The sequence below is a fragment of the Conger conger genome, chromosome 1 (genome assembly GCF_963514075.1).
Source record: "Conger conger chromosome 1, fConCon1.1, whole genome shotgun sequence".
In the NCBI taxonomy this organism is placed as follows: Eukaryota; Metazoa; Chordata; class Actinopteri; order Anguilliformes; family Congridae; genus Conger; species Conger conger.
The window spans coordinates 19,920,953-19,942,596 of record NC_083760.1 but is presented as its reverse complement, the minus strand read 5'-3'; the positions used below and the strand labels follow the sequence as shown (position 1 = coordinate 19,942,596).

The following is a 21,644-nucleotide window of genomic DNA, read 5'->3' as shown; positions in this document are numbered from 1 at the left end:
ACACACACATACACACACCAACAGCGAAAGGCTGTCATGCAAGGCACCAATCAGCTCGTCGGGAGCAATTGGGGGTTAGGTGTCTTTCTTAGGTACACTACGACACACCCAGGGCGGGGGATCGAACCAGCAACTCCCCGACTGCCAGACCAGATCATTTTAAATAGAGAGGTGTAGATGATAGCCTACCCAATAGGACCCGACTTACAGATTCCCATCTCCGGCATGTATTCACTTCTGTAAACCTCGTTGAAAAGTTCCTTTAGTTGCAAGCAGTGGAAGCTGTCATTTAGGCTACGAGTCCGTCAGAAGGGATTCAAAAGCATCTTTGTTCTCTGTATTTTTTAGAAGCAACATTGCACACTTGTCGAAAATTTCATTCACATTCATACAAATACAACGAATGGTACAAGTGTGTAGCCTACATGCCGCGTTTCAGTGTTGTCTTATATGGTGTTTAAACGTTTAAACGCCCCTATTTCTACGGAACTTTTAGAGGAAAGGTTTTGTATAGGTAAATAGGTTGGGCACGCGGTATATAAAAACAGTTCATAACGCGTGTTAGCCTGCTACCACTTACCATCTAGTAGGCCTAATTTTAATATTTTTTTTAAAGTACGCTATGTCCATTTGATTATTTTCAAAGCCAAAAACATTAACATCAATATGGGACGTAAAGAACACTTCGGAGAAATATCAGCTCTGCCAGCCACTGAAGAAAGTTTTTGAACAAAATTAATAGGCCTAATGGTTATCCATTGTGATTAAAGAATGCCTACGCAAACTTTACTGTACCTGATAAAGGTATACACCTTTATCCTAAAAACAAAATATCGGGCAGTGCTTTTGACAATTTTATGGTTGAACCGATTACAAATGAATTTGGAGTATAAGGTTGTATGCTACAACATTTGATGTCACAAATGTAATTGTATCGATGATTAACAAAACAAAACAAACTTTCATGCAAACCAGGCTACTTATATTCAGTTACATTGCCGTTATCAACAGAACAATGCCGTTCTCATTTTGGCAAATTCCAGATGTTAAAGACATGAAATGATATAGCACAATATGCTATCCAAAATAAAATAATGTACCATTCATCATTTTATCTAGTAAGACAAAATAACCCATTACAAATTTCGTTAAAGTATTTATAAAGTAGACTACACATTTACTACAGCGTACATCCACAGAAAAGAGCTGACTTGTGAAGCAATATTCCTCACAGTAAAACAGTAGCTAATTTGTCGAAAGCACGCATGCAAAATGTAGCCTACCTATACAAATTAGTATGGTTCAGTTCAAAACAAAGTCTGAGCACAATTCGCATACAAACTCCAAGTAAAACAAACCGTATGCGCTTAGCATTCCAAAATAACTCCAGGAAGTCTTCAAAGTTTATAATTCAACTTTACGGCGAGTGTGTTTTACAGCTTAGTCCTGAAACCTGTGTGATGTCTCCCCACTCGTGACAAAAAACTACTACCTCTTCAGTCACCATTCGCTTGACTTATCACCAGTTGCTTGATATTACCTCAGCTGTCGCTGTCGCGCTATGTCTCACAGCGCACTCTGAAGCCCAACGGGAAAGAGATAATGTAATGGGGTCTCTGGGGCTACCACAATGGGAGGAGTATGATAATAAAGCTGAGCCCGGCCCCCCAGCCTGCTAACATATATAAGAAACAGAGGTATAGCCAAACCGACCATTGCGAAGTCTGAATTCACAGAGAAAGAAAACAAAACTCGGAAAAAATACCTGTAATCCAGCCTGAAGTTTGTAATGCTCAGTTTAGCTCTTAAAACCAATATGTCTGAGGAATACAAAGCAAAGCATATGCTATATGCATGAGTTTAAATTTTGATTTGCAGAAAGAAAATACATTTTTGTTGTTTTTGAAGCATTTGTTCATTAAACATTTTTGTGCAGAAATTAACTTGGAACTTTAAACTTTAAAAACCTGTTTAATGGTTACTTTTCTTCTCTTCAAAATCATCACACACTTCTGAACGTAAGAAAGCAGAAGCAATCCAACACCATGGCACTGTGGGACACAGAGTTTGGAGTAAAGGGCAGCAGCATCATCAGAGAGTGGAGCGGTCAGGTCCAGCCGGCTCTCGTCGCTTCCTTCATCTTTCTCTTCTGCCTGGAAGCCTGCCTGTGGGTCAGGAATCTCAGGCACAAGAGAAGGCTGCCTGGACCCTTCCCCTGGCCAGTGGTGGGTAATGCCATGCAGCTGGGGCAAATGCCCCACATCACTTTCTCCAAACTAACTAAGAAGTATGGAAACGTGTACCAGATTAGATTAGGCTGCAACGACATTGTGGTACTGAATGGACATACTGCTATCCGCCAAGCTCTGATCCAGCACAGTGCTGCGTTTGCAGGAAGACCAAATTTTGTTTCTTTTCAGATGATTTCTGGTGGCAAGAGCATGACATTCACCAACTACAGCACACAGTGGAAGATACACCGTAGAATTGCTCAGTCAACTATCAGAGCTTTCTCTTCAGCAAACAGCCAGACCAAGAAAGCTTTTGAGCAACACATCGTGGGAGAAGCCTTGGATCTTGTCCAGGTTTTCCTGAGACTCAGTGCAGATGGCCGGTATTTCAACCCTGCTCATGAACTGACAGTTGCTGCTGCTAATGTTATCTGTGCTCTCTGCTTTGGGAAACGTTATGGACATGATGACTTAGAGTTCAAAACCCTTCTGAGCAGAGTGGATAAATTTGGAGAGACGGTAGGTGCTGGCAGCTTGGTGGATGTCATGCCATGGCTTCAGTCTTTCCCAAACCCAGTGCGAAGCATCTACCAGAACTTCAAGGAACTGAATGAGGAGTTTTTTGCCTTTGTAAAAGACAAGGTGACCCAGCACAGGGAAACATACAACCCTGAAGTGACACGAGATATGAGTGATGCCATCATTAGTGTGATTGAGCATGGAAAAGACCATGGACTGTCAAAAGATTTTGTTGAAGGAACTGTCACAGACCTCATTGGTGCTGGACAAGACACAGTGTCAACACTTTTGCAGTGGATCCTGTTACTCTTAGTCAAATACCCACATATCCAAACCAAATTACAAGAGCAGATTGATAAAGTTGTGGGACGTGACAGGCTACCTTCCATGGAGGACAAAAGCAGCCTGGCTTGCCTGGACGCCTTTGTCTATGAGACCATGAGATTCACCAGCTTTGTGCCTGTTACCATTCCCCACTCCACCACCTCAGACGTGACCATCGAGGGTGTGCACATCCCCAGGGACACGGTGGTGTTCATCAACCAGTGGTCTGTCAATCACGACCCACAGAAGTGGAAGGACCCCCATGTCTTCAACCCCTCCCGGTTTCTGGATGAAAATGGTGTTCTTGACAAGGACCTGACCAGTAGTGTCATGATATTCTCCATAGGGAAGAGAAGATGTATTGGTGACCAGATTGCCAAGGTTGAAGTCTTTCTGTTTTTTGCCATCTTGCTCCACCAGTGTAGCTTCGAGAGCAACCCTTCCCAGGAAATAAGCTTGGACTGCTCCTATGGCTTAACATTGAAGCCACTAAACCACTCTATCTCTGCCAAGCTAAGGGGGAAGTTTTTAGGCTTGGTGTCACCAGCATGAAAAGCTAGGAATTGTTTCACTTATCTTGTGACTCAAGGCCAGCAAAGACTTCATGTTTGCCAGAGACAAACTGATGACATTTAACCGTGAGTATTAGCAAATGGGTTAACCCTTTTTCAAGAGTAACCAGCACTGAACGCCATTGTCAAGAGATTTCATATTTAATATTTAATTATTATTCAGACACAATTTATGGAGATTGTATTTTTGTAGTCAAAAGTTGCTTCACAACAAAACTTCAGTTATAAAAGAGGAAAGTGTTTCTTGTTGGGTGGTGAGATCGAGTGTGTGAAGGAGGGCATTATCTGTGAAGTATACTACTGTACAATTGAACAATTAATTTCAGGGCTCTCACATGGTTTCTTTAAAAATGTTCACTGTTCTGCTATGAAGAATAATTGTTCAGTAATATTGTCTTGAGTGTACTTTATATTCACTACCCTGCATGTCCAAGTGATTTAAAGTGCAGGAATTATATATGAAGTAATACAAGTAAAAATATTTTTTTAAATATTCAGCAAATTGTCAGTATAAGCATATATCACAGTATTTATCGTGACAGTGAACGTGCGTGTATGAGTGTTTTAAGGCAACAGCTGTAGGCAAATTTAGTTTAAGAATTGATTGGATAAATAACTTAGTAACACACTGTTTATGTATTTGTTTTGCCTTGAAGACTTGTAGATTTGCCCTCATAATGATGCACATATATTGATGTATTTACCTAATTCACATGAAACAGTCACTAAAGAATTTTATGTATATAGATATATATTTTGTATAAGTATGAAAAGTTCGTTTAGCAACTCAAAGTATTACACAAAATGAACTGAAGTTCACTATCTACTGTAAATAAAAGCAAATGGTGTTCTGGGAGAAGATAAAAAGGAGATATTGATGATGGGGAAGGATCATAAGTTTAACCTCAAGTTGTTTATTAACAACATTTGTTAAGTTTATCTAAAATTAAGAACACTCCTGTAGTCCTTATGTAATTGTGAACACCATATAGTCTCCATTGGAAAATCAAATGTCTTTTTGAGTTTTTGTTTTTTCTAAGGGAGTTGCTGGTTGCTGGGATTTCAGTAAAATGTTTGTAATAGAAGAATAGTATGTACTAGGACTTGTCTTCTTGGGGTCTGGAATAGTTGTATGCCAGACAACTCTCCTCCCATCTCATCCAAGTGTTACTGCTCCATATTACTGCCTCAAAACAAGTAATTCCCCAATAAATACTTCCACATGTGTGATGTCTTGTTAAATACACTTCTGTTTACACTGCCTCTGTGGGCTATCAGAACATGAATTTACCTTTAGAACTTTGTTATAGCAGGTGAAGTACATGAGTGTACTCAAAAAGTATTACTGTGTTGTTCACTTGACCTTTTTCTCATTTTTAGACCAATAAAGGCCAACTACTTGTTGAATGTCCCTGCATAACATTTACCACACTGCAAATGATCATTGTTTGTAATATATGGAAATAAGCTGCATCTGATGTGAATAAAGTGGTGTTATCATAACAGTCATGGAGCCCAGTGTTGAACTGATTTGTCATTATTCAGTGACTTTTCAACATGCATTTGATAGCTCAAATTCTGTAGCTGTGTGGTATACTGCCCAAGAAAACTGGGCACATTTCACTGTACTATTCACAACCTGCTCTGAACAAATTTATGTAAAAAAAAAAAAAAAGAATCAGAAATTTTATACCTGTACCAAAAGCACACTGAACTGTAATACTGGACATGTACAAGGACATCATAAAACTGCCTTGATTACATATCTGATGCCACTACTTGAAGACACAGTAATCAGGAAATGATTTGATACTGTGCACATTTCAAATGCTTATCTTCTGAAAACTGCCTTGATTACATATCTGATGCCACTACTTGAAGACACAGTAATCAGGTAATGATTTGATACTGTGCACATTTCAAATGCTTATCTTCTGAAATTCATATTTGATGTGATTTTCTTACTACTTATAACTAATTAGAAAATGTTGTCATTTTACAGTTTTAAAAGTTTCCCTTTGTACTTAATCTTCCAAATTCCTAAAGAAAACGCAATATCATTACAACATTTTCCTCCCAGTAGTTATCAATTTTCATCAGTTATAACATTTCAATATCCAATACAGTTTCTGGGTGGTCTTTATCCACTGTGATAACTTAAGGTCCCTTGGCATTTACAGCATGCACAGCAAGAAGCTTTTCCTCACAGTCCTTGCCAAATTGACAGTTCCATTTTATCACAGTGACCATCTAATCAACCTCCAATATAATAAATACAAACAGAATTCTTTGCATTCAAACTTTGTTTAAACATAAAGTGGCTTCTTTTCATGAACCAGGTAAGTGGGACACTGTGGTGGTTGATGTAGTCTGTGACCTACCCACCTTTGCAAAACACTTTGAGCAGATGCTGCATGAAAATAAGTCATTGTGTTATAAAATTTATTTCCTAAACCACAAAAACCATAAACATTGTTCAGGGCATCTACTTTGAAGCAGATATGAATAACAATTCAGTTATAAAACAGTACAATTTTATTTATTTTAAAAGGCTGTGCTCACAGTTCTGTATTTCATATTTAGTTCAATTATTTGCATATACCACAACAGGCATTGTAAATTCATCTTCAACTAACACTGAAGATCGTGGTCAATTAATTCCCTTCTTTAGTACTCATTTCATACTCATGTCAAAGCATAAAAGTTAATTTTGAAAAATGTCATATTGTTTATGTCACCCAAGGTCAGAGAAAGCTAAACATGTGAAAAAGGTATGCAATGTAAAATATATGAACCACTTGTTCTGCTTGACTCATCATAGAAACACATGCTTCTTTCAAAGGGGTTTCATCACATCTACTGTTCTTGGAATCCAGAGGAAACTGTACAAAGTGTTCTAAGAACAGGAGAAAAGGAACAGGGACCATGAATGGAACTACATGTATCTTGCCTTTATTAAGACTATATGTAGTCAACAACAGAGAACATGGGTTATTTAAAAAAAATGTTTTTTTTAAAATGGGCAGCAGTATATTGTGGATAAAATTAAGAAGTGAACAAAGATCCCCCCAACACATACTACAACTACCACGACCATTTCTCAAACCCCACAGCAATCAAATTTAAGTGACATTACAATCTCAGTTTAGCCCATTTTTAACTACCTTCAAATCCATTATGCCAATTCTTTGTTTCTTTACAATGTCATATTACTGATGTCACGAGCATGCATCAAGTTTTATACCACTGTTGAGATGTCTGACCACAGGCACAATTGAGCATTGAATTATATAATTTACTGAATGTACATATGATGCATATGTGGGGATACTGTATATTTGAAACGCAAGTAAATGCATGCTATTATACGTTATATTTAAATGCTTTGTTTTATTTGTCTGATGCATCTTGTATGAATTTAACACTAGGATTTTTTAATTTAATTTTTTACTTCAATAATTAAAGTTTTACACATATAGCTTCATTTATCAGCCTTAGTCATGTGTGATCATAAAGCAAAGGCTTTAAAGAATGACTTCTTTTGTTCAAATAAAATATTACTAAGTCTTGGCATCATTCCCAAGCTAATTTCCAAAAACAGATACTCATTTTATACCGATTCTGTAACTCTGTAAAAAATCTATGTTATGATGTTTGATGGCAGAGCTGAAGAAACCAAAGTAAATATAAAAACAGTATGCAACCCATGGCCCTAAAAACCACACTACTCTAGTTTTACAAATCATGTAATTCCAGATCACCACAAACCTATCATAAAAAACTATAGCATGTCAAAGAGATGATTTTCAGTGATTCCACATATTACTTTTGTACTACATGCAGAGCTCAGTTAAAGCTATCATAAAATCTAAGGCCAAATACGTTTCAAACTCATTCCAAATATCTTTATAATGCCTGCTAATTATGGTATACACCTGTCATTCAAATTATTTCATTAAATGATTGTTTCTCAAAACCAGCAGGATGGATTTTAACATATATAGCATTTGTAAATCATTTTATTACTTATTTTGCTTTAGCTACTCTTTATGAGACATTTAAGAGATTCAGTTATATTACTGTATTTTGGAGGCTAGCGGGCAGAACTGGTGCATCAACACTTACCACATACAAGGGAAAGGGGGTTTGAGGGATTAAGGAAACTCAAATATAAGAGAACCTTTGCAGAGGATATCATTTGAACTACTGTATACAGTTCATACAGACTGACCTACTGCGTACAGCCAATCTTCAAAGTCCAATATGTGCAGCACATTTATTTATTGGAGAGAATAGGTCTCAAGAAACAAATCTTGAGACTGGGTGACAAAGAAAATTGAAAGTAGAGTCAAATTAATGACAATAAACATAAAATAAAAATTAAATAGCAACCACTACATGCTTACATTTTTTTATGAGGGTACATATTATTTTACAAGCAGCAGAAAGAAATTATACAAAAAAAGAAATGGAATGGAATTGTTATTAAATTACAAATAAAATGGACGTAGTGTTCAAGGTATGGCCACCACATTGGGCACTGCAAACACCGCATCAGATTTCTTGCTGAGACCATTGCTATTCTGATCCTGCAAGAACTACAGAAAAGAGAAAGGCTTGCATACGTTTGGCTTATGTACAATTGCAGTATTATATACATGAGTGAAAAGGTATTTGATTACCAATGTATAAAGAATATATTTAAAAACAACCAATTACACTGTACTCTATATTGCCTACAAGTACTACAAGTCCCAAACACAAAATGAAAACAGGAATGATCTGAAAAATAATACCCAAACCAAGCAGGTTTATTTAAATGAACCACTCCAAAAAAGATCTCTGATGAATACATACATCCAGTGAACAGTGGATTGTAACATAAAATATTCAGAATATACACACTGGAATCATCTTGTCCACCCCCTCTGGCTGTTCACTGTACCCTGAAATCCCCTACCATTCCACCACTTGCCACAATGTGTTGCTGATATTTACTTTAGCTTTCAGAGAAAGATGTGACACCATGCTGGAATGAGATGAACAGAAATCCAGGGGTCCAAAATCCAGCCGCAATGGGAGGAGTATGGAAATAAGTCCCTGCCCCTTCCACCCCTGAGATATAAAACAGAGAGTGTCAAGGCTGAAAACTGCACTCCTCTGATCTGAGTATTTGAAACAGGACACCAGAACGACCCTTGTTAGCACATATTAACAAGTGCACCTGTGTAAGAACTTGCAGGAATTAATGAAACTGGGAACAAATGTATATCAAAACTACAGATACAATTTGAAGATACAACAGAATACCATGGCACTGTGGGATGTGTTTGGAGTAAAGGGCAGCAGCATCATCAGAGAGTGGAGCGGTCAGGTCCAGCCGGCTCTCGTCGCTTCCTTCATCTTTCTCTTCTGCCTGGAAGCCTGCCTGTGGGTCAGGAATCTCAGGCACAAGAGAAGGCTGCCTGGACCCTTCCCCTGGCCAGTGGTGGGTAACGCCATGCAGCTGGGGAAAAAGCCCCACATCACTTTCACCAAAATGGCCAAGAAATATGGAAACATCTATCAGATTCGATTAGGCTGCAACGACATTGTGGTACTGAATGGAGATACCGCAATTCGCCAAGCCCTGATCCAGCATAGTGCTGCATTTGCAGGACGGCCAAATTTCGGCTCATTTCAAGTAGTGTCAGGTGGACACAGCATTTCATTTGGCAACTACACCACACAGTGGAAGATACACCGTAGAATTGCTCAATCAAACATCAGAGCTTTCTCTTCAGCAAACAGCCAGACCAAGAAAGCTTTTGAGCAACATATTGTGGGAGAAGCCTTGGATCTTGTCCAGAATTTCCTCAGACTCAGTACAGAGGGCCAGTATTTCAACCCTGCTCATGAACTGACAGTTGCTGCTGCTAATGTTATCTGTGCTCTCTGCTTTGGGAAACGTTATGGACATGATGACTTAGAGTTCAAAACCCTTCTGAGCAAAGTGGATAAATTTGGAGAGACGGTAGGTGCTGGCAGCTTGGTGGATGTCATGCCATGGCTTCAGTCTTTCCCAAACCCAGTGCGAAGCATCTACCAGAACTTCAAGGAACTGAATAAAGAGTATTTTGCTTTTGTAAAAGACAAGGTGATCCAACATAGGGAAACATACAATCCTGCGGTGACACGGGATATGAGTGATGCTTTCATTGGGGAGATTGACAGGGCAGACAACATGACAGGATTGAGCAGAGCTCACACGGAAGGAGCAGTGTCAGATCTGATTGGCGCTGGTCTAGACACAATTTCGACTGGCCTACAGTGGATGCTGCTGCTCTTTGTTAAATACCCACACATTCAAACCAAATTACAAGAGCAGATTGACAAAGTTGTCGGACGCGACAGAATTCCTTCCATGGAGGACAAGAGCAGACTGGCTTACCTCAATGCATTTATCTATGAGACCATGAGATTCACCACCTTTGTGCCCGCCACCATTCCGCACTCCACTACCACAGATGTAGCAATCGCAGGCCTCCATATCCCCAAGGACACCATAGTCTTCATAAACCAGTGGTCCGTCAACCATGACCCACAGAAGTGGAATGACCCCCATGTATTCAACCCCTCCCGGTTCCTTGATAAAAATGGCGTCATTGACAAGGACCTGACCAGCAGTGTCTTGATCTTTTCAATGGGAAAGAGAAGATGCATTGGTGACCAGATTGCTAAGGCTGAAATCTTTCTGTTTTGTGCCATTCTACTCCACCAGTGCCGCTTTGAGCATAGTCCTACACAAGATCTCACCATGGACGGTTCCTATGGCTTAACACTGAAGCCCCTTCATTTCACAATCTCTGCCAAGCTCAGGGGGAAAATACTTAATGAGGCATGAAATCAGATTCATTTTTAAATAATGGTGTTTGCAGTATCAGTCAGCAGTAAGCAGACACACAACAAGGTATGTACTTTACAGCCAATTGAGCTTTAGGCACTACAACACTGTGGTCCTTGATCCCAACCTTAAGTCACCTCATGTCTGAAATAGTTACAGTATGCATGACCCAAAGAATACAAATGTACATATTCATGTTGTGATTATTGTGCTATATTAAATATATAATATAACATACAAACATAACAAACAAATCACTCTAAACATGAAAAGCATATAATTATGAAAAAATAACAGATTGGTAAAATTCTTAGATTGGTAATTCTGGTTGGAACAAATTGAAGCTCAACACATTTCAGAAATATATAATTTAGCATTCAAACTTAAAGAATATGTATTTAATATTACACTTGTATAAATATTGTAATGGCCTCAATACATAACAATAGTTTTAACATGAATGACCCGATAAAATAAATAAAAACTAAGTCTAATAAACACCTAATAAAGTGCTCACTGAGTGTGTAGTGTGCATGTGTGATATTTCTCTCCTGATTTTTAAGACTCCCATTTGTGGTTTGTATGCACTATTCAAGTCAGTTCTTCATGCTTCACTGTAAGGTTGCAATACTTCCTGTTGGATTTATAGGTACACTGATTTAAAATATAAAAGCATGCTTTACTTTAAAAATAATTATGGAAAATGTGTTGTAAAATATGATATATAAATCAGTTTCTTCTCAATAAAGAAGGTGAACTGTCGACACCAAGGCTCAGCTCATTTCCACTGCTGTTATATTACGGGGACAGACCCCTACCTGTTGCACCAATACAATGTTCTCCATAGCCAAAAGAAGGGTGAATGTTCTGACAAAAGCTTTACAGTACATAGTAATGATAAATATAAATTTGAAGAGCTGCTAATATGAAGACATCTGATATACTCCCCTAACCATCGGTATACTGTATGCTGCACCTCCACCTTTTGCTGTGACCGAGAGCCTGCAGGACTTCGTAATGGTGGAGAACTCTGAGGAAGGCTTGTTTTCACAGGGGTTAAGTCAGAGCAGGCCAGGATGGTGCATAAGTTCTGTACTGTATTTCGCTGTCGGGTCTGAGACCACAGGGAATCCCATAGGGGGAGAGTGAGCAGGGAGACAGGAGGCTGGTTGCAGAACGTGCTTTTAACCCAGGCAGCCACTGGTTGCACCCAGAAGCCCCATTCCTCTCCCCTCCATGAAGAAACATAGCCTTGTTGAAAGACTCTCTTTCACCCGGCCGCCCAACTTCCCAAGGTCTTAGAGCCACTCTATTTTATTCCTGACAGGAAAGCAAAACGTGTAGCAAGCCAACAATTTTTTCTCGTCTCGTTTCATGAAGCCTCAGTCCCCCATTACTGCCAAAAACCACCACAGAGATTTCCACATAAATACCCAACCCAATGACTTTCCTGAAATGACATGACAAAATCATTTTATGCATCATAACTGATGTAAAACTGTTCATGTATCATTCACATTAAATCCGCCAGGAATCCCGATATGCCAAATCCCCTGGCTAATTACAGTGGAGAGAGGTGGCAGCTAGCAGCAAAATCTAATTAGATACAATTAGATATACATAAATACACATCTCAACTGATAATGGTTTCCAAGTCCTTGCATAACAGATCCCAGACACAATGGGAACATTTCCATTATTTTGGTTATTAAGGAGTTGAAATGACTTTACACAATCATTTAATTACATTTACCTAGGCCTCATGCCCACTGAAACCCATAAAGAAATAATTTTTCAAAGGCTTGCTCCATGATTACAGATTCAACAGAAGACAGGGCGAAGACTTCATTTCCAAGGAATCAGTTAATGAATGAATAAGCTTTCCAATAAAAGAGGAAATTCAATATCAAAATGTTTACTGAACGTAATGGAAGGTGAACAAGCCACACTTCAGTCTTGCTGAGGTAACTTCATGGCAGGTTGAGCTACAGCCCAAAGCTTCAGAAAAGCATCTGAAGAACGGAGTGGTGACTGAACCTGAGGTTTGACCTTTGGATTCTTTGGGGTTAGGTGCTGAGGAGCCATGGTATAACTTTACTGTTTTTGTAGAAAAGTTTAGTTTGAGTTTTTCTATTTTATGTCTGGTTTTGATTTACGAAGGGGGTGGGGGGGTTGACGGGGAACACATCTCACGTTTCGAAGCCACAAACATTTTGCTGGAACCAGTGGCCTCCACAGCACAGTGCAAGAGACCCTGGGAGAGGGGGTCCAAGCTGACTCTGCTTACCCGACAACTAAACTGGCCAGGAGGGAGATAAATGGTTCGAGTATGGGTGTCAAAAATCCTTGTTTATCGCCAACTTCTATACTCCCAATGCCCATATGTTGGCCCCATAGATCCATAAAAGAAAAACAGTAACACGCAATTTCATGTGGAGAGGTTTATCCATATTTATTTTGGGGTTATTACAGTAGATTTTCACTTCAACCACACTCTAAACACAGGAGGTACTTGAATTCAACCAGGGGAATAAGAGTAAATATACCAACACAGACTTACAACTTCTGTTGTATCTAGCAACCTTAATTTTTCAGCATTTGCTAAAGTTACAACCTGATAGCAACAAAGGGTTTTTAAAGTGAATGTGAATTTTCTTGTGAACCAATTCTACACAAGCAGTAAACTCTTTTCTGTGTGAATTTTCGAATGACAAGGAAACATTATATAGTTTCAGAACATTTCATACCATCAAATATTTCTAATTAAGGAGGCATACTGTATTTGAAGAAATGGGGACTTGACAGCACCCTATCACAGTCAATCATAATGAGATATCCGAAGACCGCACAAGTTGTTCTACTCGCCAACTACAATTCTTACTATTACTACAGAATTTTTTGACCACAAATATTCACATAAAACCAGGCAGCAGGCACACTTCAAAAGTCTATTGCTTCAGGGTTTAGGGAGAAGGTTATAGTTATAGTTAAAAAAAGATATTCAATCTAAAATAAAATAAAATCAATCTAAAATCTAAATTCATATGCACAAAACATTCACATTCTCTTGATCCCTATAATGCATGTAAAAACACGCATGGAATGCAGATTTTGCATACAGAAATCCTGATACCTGAACCAAAGAATAACTAAGGTCATGGAACATATGTGAGACATCAGAGAATGGAATTGGACATGTAAACAATCCATTGTCACAGAGAGGTTTCAGTACAAGTAATCTGAGGTTTGAAACTATGCACCTGTATGCAATTGTTTCATTTACATATTGGTTATTGTTAATGTAAATATATATTTTTTATTATTACACAACATTTTTAGTATTACCTTCATCCTAATCTTTCATTCTTCATTTTCTATACTTTAAACATGTATTTCCATATTTAAACAGGGCTAGGTTTTTACGAGTACATTCCAAATGACAAAATTTGCCATAGAACACAACTGTTCCTAATTTCATTCCATCAAGTCAGGTTCAGCAGCAGTTATATTGCCGTATCCCACATCAATAAACACGTGTGCTATAACATGACACAATGAATGTGTCAGTTACTGTTGCCATGGATATTTCTAATCATTGGAACACTTTTCCTCTGCATCTACAATGTCCACTGCCATTGTCAGACCATGGGCTAGGCTCAACAGATGGTTGAGCTCCTACTTACCATCAGAGATGAAAAATCCAGGTTGAAAGAGTAAAAGTCACCAGTCACCTGGTTTTGCCGAGTAGCACAATTCCTCAGCCAGGAGGTACAAGTAATTAGTGAAATTAGCTGGCGGAGTTCATGGGTGAAAGAAACAGATGGGGGGACTTTGAGTAAATTCCAAAGCAGCTTGCAAGGTGACACTATGCCTCCAGAGGTTGTACATGTGTTCTGTATATTACCTTATGCAACCTGAGTCTATTGTGCTCCAGGAAATTATGGCACAGTGAACCACCTTCACTATATGGATCTTTGACAGTGAAGATCTTGCACTGCTTGAGAAGAGAAAAGGTACCAGCAATTATGTTCATATATGCAGCCTCTGGAAACAAAACTACTGTGCACGCTGCTTTGGAGTTTGAATGCATTTCTTGTTTTAGATGAGGGGTGTTAAACTACAGTCCTGGAGGGCCGCAGTGCTTGCTGGTTTTTGGTGTGTGTCAGCACGAGATGAATTTCAAAGTCTTTCATTGGCTAAAGAGTCCACACACCTTGTTCTCAAGGCCTTAATTGGCTGCTGATTGAAAGGAAACCATGAATACCAGCCCTCCAGGACTGGAGTTTGACACCCCTGCTTTAGATGGATAGAAACAGTAGACAGATCATTACATTTATTGTAAGTGCTTTTCTGAATACTCAAAGCACTTACAGTGATCAGGGAAAACTCGCCTCAACCACCCACCTGTGTGATGCACAGCTGCCATTTAAGCCAGAGCCCTCACCATACACCAGCTGAGGTGGAGAGGGAGAGATCAATGTTTTTGCCAATTGAATCAGGGAATGATCAGGTGGCAGATTGAAAGAGCCAGGGTTGGGAATTTAGCCAGGACACCAGGGAACCCCATGCTCTTTGCAAAGAGCTCTAGACCACAAACTCCTGAATGCCTGTGCCAACCAAGATCTATCAAGATTCTGTTTTTATAGAGCTTGGGAAAATAAATATTATTACTGAAGGTGTCAGTGAAATTTAATTGACTGGTAAATTACACAGTTTTCACAAATCAAGCAGAATACACTGAAAATGAAGAACCTGTCAATGACTCAGTCACAGCCAAGTCCTTACTCAACAAACTTGCGGTTTGCATTGGTGCACTGAGGAGGTTTTACTTACCACATCAGGCTTATGTTGGTATTACCGATGATGTCATGAGCAGTTACACTAGTGTAAATGGAGTCAGCTCGGTGCACTTCACCCCTGATGAGTCAGCACAGCTCTGACTTTAACATTCTGAAGAGCACTAGGAAACCTAGGCCCATGTGAGACAGAGGCCCAAGAGTACATAACCATAGCAACAGGAACACTCAATCTAACAAGCAGGACACATTTCCCTCTGCTACTCATCCAACTATCACGTTAATACATTATGCAATAATCCCACTATAGAGCAATGGATTAGGCTGCACTACACCTGAAGTGAATTTGTATTCCTAGTATATACCTGATATATACCTGCATGAATTTTGTATTTAAAGAATATCACTATATATTATATATTTTAAGGAAATAGAGTACATTATTTATCAAAATGTGAATGCAAATCTATATATATTAACTCAAAATAAATAGATTTAAGACATACCATAGACAAAAATGAAACATAAAGAAATGATAACACCCATCAACTTTTAGGCCATCATGCCATGTACATTGCACCGCAATTATGACATAAACCACAAACAAAAGTTCTTGCTCTTACATAACACAGCAGCAATATAGTGTGTACCATACAAACACTACCAAAATGTCTATTTGCTATTAAAAGTCTTCCAAAAAATGTCGGCTAGCACAATACTAACAGTGGAAAAAAGACAATTGCTTTTCCAGTTAAACCAAGGGGATTTAAATTCTGAAAGTGTTGAGTAACGTTACACAAAGTACCGCTAATCAGTAAACACAGAACAATACAAGAAACATAAAAAGCGGTTTCTACACTAAAGTTCAGTGGGATACAGGTGATCACATAGTTGAGCATACAGCGAAAAAACATCTCATACTTCTCATAAATCTTGCCGAATTACAGCACGATCCTAATATATAAAATATGCCATGAAAAAATAATCAACATTCAAAAAGAGAAAAATTACTTCATAAAAAATAATGGCTGAAAGGAGCCAGACAGAAAGAAAAGACACTTTAATTCCTCTAGAGGAAGCAGAAACAATGTGCGTGAAGCAGTGCTAACCCTCACATGGTAGTGTGGTGTGCTCGTGTTGAACTAGCTGTTGTTTTTGGACCACGTGGAGACTGTCAGTTTATGAAGTATGACACTTCCACTTAACGCATCTTCCCTGTCATCAGGGCATGTCTCCATGTACAAAGAACAACTGTGTGCTTAATCTACATGGACAGTGTCATTATTTTTATTTTTGTTTCAACTAATGTAACCCAGAATTGGTCTATGATGTGCTGTTGGTTATTCTGGTTTGCCGAAAAATATTTCCCCTTCTTTCTAAAAACCCTCAGGAATTATGTCATACCCTTGAGAATTGTGCAACACTATTAATATTGTTCCAGTGGATATTATGAGAAGGGTACAACAAGAGCAAAGCCCCTTTCAATTAATTCAGTTATTTATCAAAATATGGGGCTGACATTGTGCATAAAACTAAAATAAACTTTGGTCAGTTCCTACATATAAAATGTTGACAGATTGTGTGTCACTCAATCTTTCACCAAGATGCCATCACAGTTGTATATATGCACTTTGGAATTTTTGGAAATAAATATAAATAATGAAATTACTCACATTTGAAACCCATAAAATGTACATATTTAGTGCATGTGTCATTTTGTGGGCTGATTTAAGTTCCCTCTGCAATTACAGAATACCTCACCATCCAAAATATGAAAAAAATGTCTTATGACTTCCAACAACCCATTCAAAATTTTATATCTACGGCAATGCCCCAAACTACATGACCACATTGTCATTGCATTTGAGAAGCAAATTTCTGTGGATTTTCGTTTAAATTACCCTCACGTGACAAGCAGCATAACCATTCTCCAGAAATGAGAGACGAAACTAACCACAACCACATGGTTAACTGCAAGTGTGAGGTTTGCTTTTGTGGTCGGCATGAACTGCAATCTCAGCTGATGAATCCTCCCCACACACTGACATATCAGGAATGACAGATGAAAGACAGCGGTCACTGGTTGATATGTACTGCTTGGTTGGCGTGTGGTGCTCGGTTTCACATGACATAACGTCTAATTAGTGGTGCAAGGCTTTAGATTGAGAGGTGTTGTGTGATGTTGGTAGGATTAACATATAAAGGAGGGTCAGTGCGTTCTGCTGGTCTGACATGAGAAAGGAAGTTGGTGTACAGTGCTGGGTTTAACAGTGCATGAGAATGTCAAACAGCATTTGGTGCAGCAATGCTCCCGACTTAGTAAAGAAAGGTCTCAGTGCAAACGCTCAGATATTTTTGGGGCTCCTCCGTGCTAGAGATCCACATCTGCTGGCCTCCCAGGCAACCCCCCCGGAGGAGGGTCTCTATTGTTTCCCACCTGAATCGTGGGGCTCCTCAGTTCCTCAGGGGTTCTAACTCTTCTTCCAGACTGCTGGCTTCTCCATCCTAAAGAGCCAGGAAGACACAGGCAGGATTTACACACATTAACCTCCTAGTTTCCCCCGACTGAAAAGGCAGGGTCAGCAGTGCTCCATGGGCCCGCATGCAGCTTTTCCTGAGCGTGATTATTCACTGGACATTCACAAGCAACGAAGGCAGGCGAAGCAACGACACAGTGCTGTAGGAGTTTTTGATGAAGTGCTTACAAAACCTCAAGAGTGGAGAATGAAGAGGTAAAAAATAAAACGTCTGGCAATGTGAAAACACTTTTTTGTGCCAGAAATAGCCATGGCTCATAGACTATTCAAACTCATTTAGATGAATGGTTTCTGAACGCAGGGGCCAGATGCGGTTAATGGCAATGCAGAAACACAAGGCTGTAGACACACTCAGGTGCAGCCAGCACATTAAAAGAAGGCTCAAACACAGAGCGACAGGCGTGCAGGCGTAGGACACGGGTACAGTGAATCACACGGGAGTCCTCCCCACCCAACCCAGAGAGGGTTCCTCTGCCAACGCCAACGAGCAGTCACCAGAGGCCTCGTCATATTCAAGACACAGTGCAGGGGTAGAGGGAGGGGTTTGTGTCCGTGGCACGGCAACAGGAGTGAGTGGCAGCGCCTAGCTGATGCAAGCGCATGCAATTGTACAGGGCAACATGAAAGGTCCTATGGTACCAAAGAAAAACAAAACAAGCTGTCGAGGATAAAAAATCAAAAGCTTAGTGGCGTTAATGACTGCTCTACCTACAGCACACACTTACTTCATTGGTGATCTTCGGCATCTTGAAGGCAAGCTCAGCCCAGGTCCTGGCCTCCGAAATGTTCCCCAGGTCCTTGTGGCACTAGCAGTTCAAAATTACAATGGAGCAATTAATCAAAAGGGTAAGGTACATGTTCTGGAAAGAGCTGAAAACTTGCTGTGACCGATGTAACGCATTTTCCAGTTCTCCACCCATGACTGGTTCTCAGGTCCCTCTTATGCAATTTCCATCAGACAGCTGACGGGACGGACTCTGTTTCTTCTGGCTGTATAGTGCAGACCGTTGGTCAGGCAGCATACCTCATGGGCCCTTTTCCACCACAGAAAATCAAAATTTTGGCCTAACTGCCTGAACCTTCCAAAACCAAGAGAGGTGAGCTCTAAACAATGACAGGTCAAGCAAGGTACTTTTCTAAACTGTTGCCAAGCCAGAGAACCCTTGGCCTTCTAAGTGGAACCCAACAAGAGCAGGCCAATCTAACTTAGCCAGTATTTCCTTCTTATTATTTAGACGTAGAATTGTATTTCTATTACTTTTTTGCTAAGACAAAAACATTGCCAATGAGGGGAGACAGATTTACAAACAGGGTATGACAATTTCACTTGTCAAGGTACAAAAGTACCTTAAACAAGCTAATCTCCTTCAGCGAAGAATTATGAGACTCAAACAAGTCAACAAGTCTCAAACAGTCTCAAGTCTCAAAACCCAAAGTGAACCCAAAAGGGCCTTTGAAGAGATGCTCAGCCTTACTGTACCATCCACATACTGCAGCCCCATGGCTTGGCTTTGGTGACCATCTCTGAAGTCACAGGCCACACCACTGGAGAACCAGCCATGGTTGTAAAGCGAGGGTCTATCTAAACCGTCTGATCGGGAACCTGTGTGTGGCCAATGTCCTCCACAGTAGCCTCATTTCTAAGACCCATGAGTCTCCCGCTGAAGCATGACGAGGGAAGTTTGAGACGCTTGCTCAGTGGTGGAGCCTCAGGGTCTCTCCAGGGGTTTCACCCAAGAGGTGGTCTCTGCGTCACACTCCACTGGCAAGCTGCAGCTCCCGTCTGACTGGCCCGGAGAATGGGTTAAAGCGATCAGACCGACGTCGCCCTGATAACAACGTATCCCTCAGCGACTTGCAGGATTGTGGGAAAAAACCATAACGCCAGTCTGACAGGCCCCACCGAGGCTATGAAACTTCCACAACGTCAAATATAACGCAGGCAGAGACTCTGTGTTCAGACTAAAACACTCAGCTGGCACCAGCAGTAAGCAGCCCGTGTGAGACCATCTCCGCGCCACACAGCGAGCATATCCGCTGTTTTCTTTTGACTTTTTTTTTTTTTTCCTCTTGCAAAATAAGCAGAATAGATTGTTCATTCGCTTTTTCAAACAACAAAAAGAGGAAAGAGAAAAGAGAGGGATCTCATTTCCAGGCAGGACTATGTCGTGAGAAATTATGTAAATAAATAAATAAGGATGACTGCTCAGACAGTGACAGAGCAGCTCTTGGAATCAGATGCAGGCTTGCAGCTGAGGAAGGACACTGTTCCCGTTCGCTGCAACAGCCACAAAACAAACAAAAAAAAAAAAACTATAAAAGACATTCATTTCTTATGCGCAGAACCACAGTAAGACTGCATGGGTAACAAACCTCCCCAAAACAAACCTCCGGCTGGGTCTGCTGCAGATCTGGGTACAGAGAAAGTGAGACGAGGCGTCTTGTGGCGGACCGCGGCCCAACACATCGGCCAGCGGTTCTGTGCTTTGACGCGGACAAGCAGGCCTCCGGGCATGCTAAACAAAGTGTTCCCTTACCTTGGCAATGTAAAGCCTGGCTGCCCTCGAGAAGCCGGGGCTAAGTTCTTCAGCCTACACAGAAAATACGGAAATAAATACAGTGAAGTTACGGTTGTTCCTGAGAACTTAATGAGAATTTGATGTGCATGTCTGAGAACATAAGACAAACACAGACCACCATGTAGCCCGTTCTCCAGACTGAACCAAACTGCTGACTGAGACAGAGATGCATGCACACTGGACTTTTTGAAGAACGTTGCTGCACTCAACCTATCATCGCCCTGACTGAGATATTTTACAACGGGCTGTAATCAGTCACACCTCACAGAAATTAAACATCGTTTGTTCTACCTGAAGGTTCAAGCTTACAGATTAAAGCTTCTGAAATTCAAAATGGTAGAAATGACAAATCGGCTTCCTATGCTAGAACCTGACAGAAAAGGGCTTTCCGTGCACGCAATGTCTCAGCGAGTGTGCAGGGACAGTACCTTGAGGAAGTTCTCCAAGGCGTCGAGCAGTGTGGCAGTGGGCGGAGACTCATACAGGGCAGTGGCAGCCTTCTTCTCCAGCCAGCCCATGGAGGAGACCTGGAAGAGGAATGATAGGGTAAGGTGAGTTATTCAGCTTAGCCTGGAAGAGGAATGATGGGGTAAGGTGAGTTATTCATCTTAGCCTGGAAGAGTAATGATGGGGTAAGGTGAGTTATTCAGCTTAGCCTGGAAGAGGAATGATGGGGTAAGGCGAGTTATTCATCTTAGCCTGGGAGGGGAATGATAGGGTAAGATGAGTTATTCATCTTAGCCTTGAAGGGGAATGATGGGGTAAAGTGAGTTATTCATCTTAGCCTGGGAGGAGAATGATAGGGTAAGATGAGTTATTCATCTTAGCTTTGAAGGAGAATGATAGGGTAAGATGAGTTATTCATCTTAGCCTTGAAGGGGAATGATGGGGTAAGGTGAGTTATTCAGCTTAGCACACACACTTATCCATCGTGATTCACATTTGCACATTCAGTTTGATTTCTACATTTCTAACTCAACATTTGATATGTTGCTGGAGGGGACAACAGCAGCATTCCTTACCAGCCATAGTTTGTAACATACTTTAAAACAATGCAGGAAATGTGTTCAGAGAGCCGTCCTCCCTGCATCCCATTTAAAGTTTCCAGCAATTAAGGATTCAGATCCCGTAATAGTGATGCCAGCACATAACCATACAGCAAGATAGGATTCTGAGGGTGAATCCAAACTTCAGTACGAAGAC

General features: G+C 40.3%; 3 protein-coding genes across 3 annotated transcripts in view; 2 read left to right on the top strand and 1 right to left on the bottom strand.

Annotated features, from left to right (window-relative positions):
* Positions 1 to 1,728: 1,728 nt before the first annotated feature.
* LOC133129219 (cytochrome P450 1B1-like) lies at positions 1,729 to 5,155 on the top strand. The gene has a single exon (XM_061243156.1). It carries the CDS (start codon positions 2,046 to 2,048, stop codon positions 3,624 to 3,626), a length of 1,581 nt encoding a protein of 526 aa, XP_061099140.1. The 5' UTR covers positions 1,729 to 2,045; the 3' UTR covers positions 3,627 to 5,155.
* A 3,639-nt stretch (positions 5,156 to 8,794) lies between these two features.
* Positions 8,795 to 11,295, top strand: LOC133121843 (cytochrome P450 1B1-like). Its single transcript, XM_061231348.1, has one exon. It carries the CDS (start codon positions 8,895 to 8,897, stop codon positions 10,527 to 10,529), a length of 1,635 nt encoding a protein of 544 aa, XP_061087332.1. The 5' UTR covers positions 8,795 to 8,894; the 3' UTR covers positions 10,530 to 11,295.
* A 1,660-nt stretch (positions 11,296 to 12,955) lies between these two features.
* LOC133121849 (regulator of microtubule dynamics protein 3-like) overlaps positions 12,956 to 21,644 on the bottom strand; it is a 37,305-nt gene continuing 28,616 nt past the window's right edge. Inside the window, exons 9-12 of the mRNA XM_061231360.1 lie at positions 20,870 to 20,968; positions 20,400 to 20,453; positions 18,588 to 18,668; positions 12,956 to 17,830 (exon numbers count right to left, since the gene is read on the bottom strand). Of these exons, the coding sequence (XP_061087344.1) occupies positions 17,780 to 17,830; positions 18,588 to 18,668; positions 20,400 to 20,453; positions 20,870 to 20,968 (285 nt within the window). The 3' untranslated portion in view covers positions 12,956 to 17,779. The remainder of the gene's footprint in view (positions 17,831 to 18,587; positions 18,669 to 20,399; positions 20,454 to 20,869; positions 20,969 to 21,644) is intronic.

Coding starts and splice junctions, on each gene's coding strand:
- LOC133129219 (XM_061243156.1), top strand. CDS start 2,046: ATGGCACTGTGGGACACAGAGTTTGGAGTAAAGGGCAGCAGCATCATC.
- LOC133121843 (XM_061231348.1), top strand. CDS start 8,895: ATGAAACTGGGAACAAATGTATATCAAAACTACAGATACAATTTGAAG.